The sequence below is a fragment of the Aptenodytes forsteri genome, unplaced genomic scaffold (assembly GCF_000699145.1).
Source record: "Aptenodytes forsteri isolate BGI_AS27 unplaced genomic scaffold, ASM69914v1 Scaffold44, whole genome shotgun sequence".
Lineage (NCBI taxonomy): Eukaryota > Metazoa > Chordata > Aves > Sphenisciformes > Spheniscidae > Aptenodytes > Aptenodytes forsteri.
In genome coordinates this window covers 430,773-440,716 of record NW_008794213.1, presented here as the reverse complement: position 1 = coordinate 440,716, position 9,944 = coordinate 430,773, and the positions used below count along the sequence as shown (strand labels likewise).

The following is a 9,944-nucleotide window of genomic DNA, read 5'->3' as shown; positions in this document are numbered from 1 at the left end:
TATCATATTATTATTATTATCATTTTATTTCAATTATTAAACTGTTTTTATCTCAACCCACGAGTTTTTCTCACTTGTGCTCTTCCAATTCTCTCCCCCATCCCACCGGGTGGGGGGGAGTGAGTGAGCGGCTGCGTGGTGCTCAGTTGTTGACTGAGGTTAAACCACGACAGCGTACAACGCAAAAACTTGGGGATTAAGTGAGGGGAAGCAGAACCTTGAGTCAACTCCATATTCCCAACAGCCCAGCTGACAACAGAGAGAAAGAATAACTGGCTACTGGAAACAGTGGCCAAACACTTTCCAGTACAGAAGAGGCTAAGGCCCCTGACGTGACACACTTGTGCAAGCTCGTTCCAAATGTAATACCACTGTGCTGACCAGTATTTATTTATATATAGAATTAACACAGGTGTGCACTCCCTCCTGTAGCCTCCCTATAAAACACATGCGCGCGCGCACACACACACACAGAGCAATACAGTAGTGAAGAAATTTCCCATCTTTATCTCTTCCCTCCTATGTAATGAAGTAGATCTTCAGCTCTCGCTAAAAGCTCATTCACAATTCTCTCACATTCACATTTTTCACCTTGGTAATATAATGATCAATGCAGAGCTCTCAAGCATAAAAAAATTCTTCTGATCAGCAAAGTGAATTTCACATTACATTTCTGAAAAGCAGAATAAATTAAAGGTTTAAACATGACATACAGAAAGGAGAAATCAGCAAGCTATCATTTTGAGAATATAAACACATATACAACATGCATACATCAGGACTGGCTTTGAGTTTACATACTGGTGTGCAAAATGAGCAGTGTTTATCCCTGTAAAACAAGAAATTGGACTCCTTTCTTTGTGGCAAATAGCCATAGGAATATTTTGTTCTTTCCCAGTATCTTTCTGTCCCCTGATCAGTCCGTGTATGTGCCTCTACATACTCATGCAATTTTTCCTTACAGCGATTAAATGGAGTGGAAAATCGATGTCTAGAATGACCCCTCCTAAAATTAGTATCCTGTGACCTGAATGCAACAGTGTGAATTGCTAGGTGGGCACTGCTAGCAGACACTGCTGTTTTTCTGAGAACAAACTTCCTGAATGCCATATAGAAGTTGCAGCACTCCTGTCTGGGTTCACTGTGCACAGTACTTACGTGATGGTGTCAATCATATCCAGTCCCATTTCAACACAGCAATGGGCATGATCTGTTTTGGGCTGGGTCAATCCTGATACACAGTAGTAACAGTCCCCTAGGATTTTTATTCTTCTGCAGTGGTTTTCCTTTAATAAAAACAGAATGGGAAAAGTTTTACTATTCATATAAATATTCCAATATTTACAAGATAAAATCTTCTCCAATACTATGCAATCATTCAGGGAATCCTTCTGTGGTCAAATGAAGTAATCTACAGTTCATGAAATCTGGGTTCCCTGTAGAGAACAGCTGACATACACCTATTTGTTTGTTTATTTATTTATAAACACACATATATATACTGGAGATCAGCCCCACATTGTTCAACACACATGGGGTAACACTGCTTAAAACTATAGTTCTGAACAAATATTATTCCCTTGCCCTCACATTAGGTCAGTATGAATTCAAGATTTGCAATGAGACTTTATTTCTGTATGAATCCAAACCAAAGGACTGAAGCCAAACAACTACTGAATATCAGGAAATGTTCTTATTCTGAGAAGCTTTTATTTCAAATCCAGTTCCAACTTATGAGGAAAGATGATGTATTTATCTGTAAAGGTACACGCATTTGTGCATTACCAATTCATAAATCACAATTTGCAATACAGCATGATCAGCGTAAATACGACACAATTGCAGATCAGAAGATACAGGCAGTTTGCATTACCATTGAATTTATCTCCCGTTTGCATACAGTTTAATTTCTACAGCCAAAGAGATCTGGCTAAATCTCTCCCATTTTGAAAAACCAATGACGTGATGATTGCTACATTGGCCTGAGCAGAAAGTTAATTTCTAAACAGAGAACACATAACAAAATGCCTTTAACAAAGCATTTAACAAAATGCCTTTAACTAATAAACTATGAGGAGACAGGAAGAGATGATGGTATCCCTTGCAGGTAGACTATGGCAACTTCTACCTATTTAGAGTATGGCACAGAAAAATAAATAACCTGATTAAATGAATCCACCTTACACAGCTGGGACTATGGCAGTAAGTGCCATGCAAAACTAGCTGTTGTGAATATGATGAGAGAGGATTAACAAAAATCGGATTCCTCCCCCAGCAGTGTGCTATAAAGACTTGACTTCAGTGGCACAGAAAGGGGAAAAAAAAAGGTGGGGGGTGGTGGGGGAATCTAAAATTTCTGAAAAAAACCCTACCTACAGCTTCTCATACAGGCACATATTCTCACCCAGTCTCCTACCTACAAGAATCAAAGCCTTCCTCAGTTGACCACACTCTCCACATCATTACCCATATTCCAGCTCAGAAGCGATGGTTATGCCTACAGCGATCCCTTTCTCTCTGTCATGTTGTACATCAGCATTCGGGGCTTGTTATTACACACTCTTCCAGCTGCAGGCATTCCCACGCCTGTCTTCTTCGTAAATGTTTCCGAGTACTGAACAAATATTATAAAATGAGAATTACCTCTGTTCAGGCATGGAAGAAGGCACGCTAACACTCTTTGGGAAAATTGGTTTGTCTACTTCTTTTTATAAATTAAGCAATAAATTCAGATCTTGGATCAAAGAAGAGAGACATCTTTTTGGGTATGCTTAACTAGTAGGAAAGGCTTTTCTAGGAGTGACTACTTAACATTTCTTCTGCTGTACAGCAGGATTTTAAATATACCACTATTTATCATTGCTAATAAATATTTAATGAATGTGGCATAATTATACCTCTGTTCAGGCATGGAAGAAGGCACGCTAACACTCTTTGGGAAAATTGGTTTGTCTACTTCTTTTTATAAATTAAGCAATAAATTCAGATCTTGGATCAAAGAAGAGAGACATCTTTTTGGGTATGCTTAACTAGTAGGAAAGGCTTTTCTAAGAGTGACTACTTAACATTTCTTCTGCTGTACAGCAGGATTTTAAATATACCACTATTTATCATTGCTAATAAATATTTAATGAATGTGAGCATAATTATTCTAGAAGCATTATCACCAAGGCCTTAGAGTACCCCCTCAGCCTATAGCCACAAAATGCCTCACCCAATTTTACTTAGTTTTAATTGGGTATTTTGAGATCCTTGGCTAAATGGTATTATAAGAATAAAATAATTATTGATGCACACAAAGTAATACACAGAGCTCAAAATCTATCCTGACACAAAACAGGCCTTCCAACTCAAGGTTTTTGGACAGAAACCACTAAGTTTTTTAATAGAAACCACTAAGGTTTTTAGTAGAAACTACTAAATTATATTGCCAAAATAAGCAATTTTTTTAAAATTGTGGGCAAATCTTGAAGCAGTAGAGGGTACTCAGTAGTTAAAGCTGGAACCTACTTTCCAAAATAAATCCAGTTTTGGCCCACACCTTACAATCCTCTATAAAGCCCTTTTCATCTTCAAATTTGGTATGCATGATTTGTGGCCAGGCAATGACTATTTGACCCAGCCAAAAGTTATTCAGAAAAGCCATTTCAGTAATCTGGGGTGGACAATACGTATGTGTTAATCGATCAGTGTTCTCTCCTATTCAGTGTCTACCTCCAAAATGGCTCGTTTCTAATGACTTGGTTTTCTTAGAGAGCTTACAGTGCTATAGAGCAGTACTGCACATTTTATAACGGGATACACAAAATTACTGTCAGACTGGCGCAGCACAGTCTAGCAGCCTGGTAGATAGTTTAAGAAAGGAAAGAAACCAGAACAGAGCTTGATCCATTACCACTTTTCCAAGTCAGTTTATTACTTGTGCAGGAGAAAAATAAAAGAAAAAGAAAATAAGGACTACAGCATTTTCTGGAGAGATATTAATTTTAATGGAAGACACATGGCTAAATCACCTGCTGGTTTTGAAAACACCACTCTGTTCCTTATCGGATGTTATCTTCACTGTCCTTATTTATAATAATCAATTAATATACAGTAATCTCTAGCAAAATAGTTTGTTTTCTTTTTCTCAACATGTGAGGCAGACTTCCAGGAAGGAGACGCAGTGCAGCTTTGTAAGAGCAATCTTTTTCAGGATTGATATGCAAATTAACAAAACAAACCCTTTCCCTCTCTTTGTTTTGTTTCCTCAGCAACTTCCAAAGAAGCCCTTGACTCAGCAATATTTGTCACATTTGTGACAGTGATTAATTCAAGTGTGATAATTACAAATTCTAGTCACAGTTGATATAAGCAATGTCTGTTTAGAAACAGCTGATAATTTGGTTTTATGCACACGATAAAAAGCACCAGAGATTGCTAGCGTTGCATTAGCCAGGCAGCTTGCCCACCTGCGGTGCCTTACTGAGGCGTTTCCAAGCAGATCTGCAGAATTCCCTCCGGCACAACTGTCAGCCACAGGGTTTGTCAGTGTGAAGTGGAAGCCCAGCTCGGAAAGCAGAGGATACCTCAAAGTTGCCAAGAGCTTTCTTTACACTTTCAGACAAACACTTCATAAAGCAGTTCGTTCTACCTGTTAGGTAGAATGGGGAGGGCAGGGGGGGAGCTTCTGTTTCACACAAGTCTGGGTTTTTGTTGTTGTAGTTCTTTACTTAAATGTATTTTGCAGAAAGAGTGAAGTGTGCCAACTTAGACTGCAAAACTGGACATTCGGACCATTAACTCCATATTCTTGTACTATACAAGTCAAATATTGTTTTGTATACTCAGGATAAGGTTTTTTTTAATAAAAAAAAGTAAAGGGAAAATGATTTACAGTTTGTAAAAAAAAAAAAAATCAAAAAAGGTTGTCTCAAGGAAATAACAAAGTTTAAGGTGCTTTCAGACCTCTCCCAGCAGAATACATAAGCAGACAGGTAGGTGTTCTCTTGATTGTACTGGATAAGTGCAAAGTCTTTTAAAGGAGGATCTTTCTCGCATGTCAGATTGCAACAATTCTCATTGTCGCTGCTGGTTTTTTTTGTTTGTTTGTTTGTTGTTTTTTTTTTATAGCCTATCCATAGACTATTTGTCTATTAATTGTTTGTTACATGAATAGATCCAAAGTCAGGGATGATCACTACATTATTTTTGTTTCTTGTAACACTGTCTGGTAGAAGAAGAGCCTCTTTAAAGCTTTTATTTATTTTAGAGAAGGCAGATGTTAATGCCGGAAAGAGTCCCTGCTCTGCCTTCTGTCACTGCAACAATCTATGTATTTCTACATATTCATGTGTTATCATGGTATGTGAGCACCTATCAAAGTGAGCCAAAAAGGAAGGTCAGATAGACTACAATTTTAAAAAGCAAGATTCTAAAAGCTAAACATTGAACTACTCTCTCTCATAACTCCACTAACTGCAGCGGAATTACAGCAAGGATGAGTCTGACCCTGTATGACTTAATTACAATATATTTTATGCTTATTATACACATCCATTTCTTTTTCTGCAAGCCTGCTAACAACCTGATTTGCAGGTGTGCTCTTCCGACTTTTACTGTCCTACCCTCCTGGAATCACAGCCTATTAGTAGGAGGGATTTTATTTATCCATAAATTAGAAAGACACTTTTTTGCTGTTCCTACTAATAAAAACTGCATCAGCTAAGGTACATAAAAAGATTCTTTAGCATATTCAGCCAATTTGAATTTAGTTATGCTGTGCAGAGTAAGAGAAAAGATTAGTAAGGCCTACAAAAAGATGCATAAGCAGTGACTCCCGTTTCCCCTAACTCAGACCATACCAGACTTACACTCTCCTAGAATGCTCTTGGACATGAGCAGTAACAACATTTTTGTTTAGGCTAGAAAAATGTGAACAAGAGTTGGTCACTACCTATGATGGTAGTAAAAAAACAGTCAGCTAAATGTTTTCTTCACATATTAAAGAGAATCTTAGGTAGAGGGAAACCATCAAAATGCAAATCTCTGATGGCTCAGTTTTCACTGAGAGTAGGATTAATTCGGGGGGGATAGGGCTGAACTACAAGGGCTGAAGAAGGAATATACACTGCTCTCCTCGCCCTGCCTCTGCTGTCAAGAGCTTCGTCACTGGGGCCAGGCAGTGCCACAGAGGGACATGGTCACCCTCCCTTAGAGACGTTCAGTGAGCCAAAAGGAAGATCAGTGACCCTGAGGAAAGGACCCATCACAGAATTACTTTTGTGTTTTATTCCCCTTCATATTTTTCCTCTTGTTTTCCTTCCTTCTTGGTTTATCAGTCATTTTCTTTTGAAAAGACCCATTCCAACAGCTTCCTCTGAGCAGCCTGCTGTGCTCAGAGCTGAACTGTTTGTATCAGGTAGGCAAAGGGGATCAAATTTTCAGTTCATATTAATCAGCATGGCATCATGGGTTTCAGGGGAACTACACTAATTTATACCAGCTGTCCCTCTAATCCTCAGGGAACCAAGCCATAATTCGATAATCCAGGCTAACCACATCACAGTTACAGTCCTTTCTTAGTTATTACAGCATAAAATGACTATTGGGGGAAAAAAATGCAAAGCACCTCTACAACTCCCCAAAGACATAAAATAGCAATAAAATGCATTCCCTATTTATCTCTCTTCACAAACCTAGAACTTCCTTCTGCTTCCAAAGAGGTCTTGAGAGAGGACAAGATAGGATTCACCACTGTTACCACTGCAGCTTATTTTCAATGTATTTAGCATGTGCAGCATATTTAACATTTATAGCACTTTATGCCAAAGTGCTACTAATCTCAATAGAAAATTACATTAGAAAGCTTTGAATCACTCTAGAAGTTAACATAAATTTATCTATATTACAGATATGTATAGAGACACAAAAGAGGCTTGCAGAAAGAATAGTATTTTCTACTACATCCTCTAAAGCTGGAATGATGTCTCTATCCAATTCTATGATTCTATGATTCTATGATTCTATGATTCTATCCAATTTCATTAAATTTGTCCATTAGATTGGAACAGAAGAGGAAAAAAACCCTGTATTTTGGCTATCATGCTGTATAAATATATGCATATGTATGTGCATGTACAACATGCACAGACACACGGTTCTGCAAATTTACCTATACCCTCTTGCATATATACACAACATATCCGATAAATGTAAATTTTAATATTCATCCTCTGGACTACTGATATACTAACCAAGGTGGCTCAGCCTCAGATTTGAACACAGACTGGTAGAAGATATCTGGGTGTTGATACCTGTTCCCAGCACTACTAATCCACTCCTTCCTTTATGCAGAGGTATAGTGAATGCCTTATTGCTCCAAGTGCCTTTGGAAGGGCATAGTACAGTGTTCTGCTCTTAAGGAAATGGTGAAGGACAAGCCACCTTCCCTCAGGGTCATAGAAGAAAAGGCAGTGAATTGGATGGAGTTAGTCGGAAGGCTTTACAGTGCAACTAAGCAATATCGTATCAAGTTATTAATTTCAGTGCATGGTGAGAGGGAGAGATCCTTTGTAAGAGATCAGTTTACATTTTTTATATTTACACTTTCCTACTATATTTAATTTAATTATAAAAATAAACAAAACATAAAAGATCTTTCTATTTTTTTCCCTCAGCTCTATAATTCCGTTTTGTGCACCAAAGAGCTTTAGAGAAAAACAAAACTAAAAACATTCCACGGGGAGGACAACCCAGTGAAAATCTCTTAGACTGCAGCAGTATTCAGAAAAGATGCAGCTAGGTGCAGAAAAAGATGAAGAAATGGTTTTAGATTGACATGAAAACATTCCTTAGAACCCTACTCCGAATCCCCTTTGAAAGGGCCCTCTTTCTGTGCTGATGAAAAGTGAGCCTACTTAGGCTAACTTCTTGTAACAGCTAAATCTGTGAAAATCACAGAATGACAGAATGGTTTGGGTTGGAAGGGACCTTTAAAGATCATCTAGTTACAACCCCCTGCCATGGACAGGGACACCTTCCACTAGACCAGGTTGCTCAAAGCTCCATCCAACCTGACCTTGAACACCTCCAGGGAGGGGGCATCCACGACTTCTCTGGGCAACCTGTTCCAGTGTCTCACCATCCTAATCATAAAGAATTTTTCCTTATATTCTCATCTAAATCTACTCTCTTTCAGTTTAAAACCTTTGCCCCTTGTCCTATCACTACAGACCCTGGTAAAAAGTCTCTTGCTGACTTTCTTATAAGCCCCCTTTATATACTGAAAGGCCACAATAAGGTCTCCCTGGAGCCTTCTCTTTTCCAGGCTGAACAACCCCAACTCTCTTGGCTTTTCTTCATAGAAGAGGTGTTTCAGCCCTCTGATCATTTTCGTTACTCTCTTCTGGACCCACTCTAACAGGTCCATGTCTTTTTTGTGCTGGCGGCCCCAGAGCTGGATGCAGAGTTTACTCACGCCATCCGCAATTTTCATTAATGACAAACAGTAATTTCACTTATCATTTTACTTCTTTTTCAGTAAAACAAAAAGATTTACCAACATGGTTTCTCCGTGTAGTATCCAAATCTATTTTAATAACTATGCTGAATGTGGGCCACAACATGTGAGTGATTACCGAAGCCAGCTTATCAGATAAACTTCATAGTCAAATCCTGAGTGTAATGAAGTGACATGGAAATTACAACCAGCTCCATTACATTGCAGTGTGCCAATAGTGATAATACACTTTTGAAAACTGTCCAGGCCATTATAAAATTTCATTGAATCCTGTCAATTACTGCATACACATTTTAACATTTCTTTTCACCCAGGTTTTGAACTGTGGGTTTAAAAATTGAAACAACTATTTTGATAATCTTTTAATGGAATAAAGCCTGCAAATAGTAACTTTACCAATTTACACTAGTTCTTGCCCATCTGCTAGTCCCAGCATAAAAAACCTTGAGAATGAGCTAACTGCAATACTCTCATAGAGTTCAATTTAGCAGGGTAATGGAGACATACTCATAGCAATAACAGTTAGTATAGACTTAACAAAAAGTCCTTCTACAGAGTGGCAGAAATAATAGGAAAGGAAAATAAATCTGGTTACAGTATAGCAAGTACCACAGAAAATGGCTTGGTAGGCTCTGACTGAGGAAAGCCGTCCATCTCCAGATGAGCACATGTAAGCTTGCAATTTAGCAATGTATTTATGAAGTCATGACAAATTATCTACCATCATGGGAGCCATATCATGCATGAACAAATGTAGAATAATTCAGGATAGCTATAAAAAGGAAGACATTTTGCTTCATATGCTTTCCCTCAATTTTATTGGCAATTATATATGCTGACCTGCAATAACCTACTGTTTCTTGGCCTATGTGGTGGGTTGACCCTGGATGGATGCCAGGGGCCCACCAAAACCACTCTATCACTCCCCCTTCTCAGCTGGACAGGGGAGAGAAAATACAATGAAAGGCTCCCGGGTCGAGATAAGGACAGGGACATCACTCACCAATTACTGTTGCACGCAAAACAGACTCGACTTGGGGAAATTAGTTTAATTTATTGCCAATCAAATCAGAGTAGGGTAATGAGAAATAAAAACTAAATCTTAACACACTTTCCCCCCACCCCTCCCTTCTTCCTGGGCTCAACTTCACTCCCAAATTATCTACCTCCTCCCCTCCAGCGGCACAGAGGGACGGGGAATGGGGGTTGGGGTCAGTTCATCACACGTTGTCTCTGCCGCTCTTTCCTCCTCAGGGGGAGGACTCCTCACATTCTTCCCCTGCTCCAGTGTGTCCCTCCCATGGGAGACAGTCCTCCATGAACTTCTCCAACATGAGTCCTTCCCATAGCCTGCAGTTCTTCACGAACTGTTCCAGCGTGGGTCCCTTCCACGGGGTGCAGTCCTTCAGGAACAGACTGCTCCAGCATGGGTCCCCCACGGGGT

At 39.1% G+C, this 9,944-nt stretch overlaps 1 protein-coding gene across 1 annotated transcript in view; it reads right to left on the bottom strand.

Moving 5' to 3' along the window:
• Positions 1–9,944, bottom strand: part of ADCY1 (adenylate cyclase 1) — a 171,902-nt gene that overhangs the window by 61,157 nt on the left and 100,801 nt on the right. Inside the window, exon 8 of the mRNA XM_009285327.2 lies at positions 1,159–1,286. Coding sequence (XP_009283602.1) covers positions 1,159–1,286 — 128 coding nt within the window. The remainder of the gene's footprint in view (positions 1–1,158; positions 1,287–9,944) is intronic.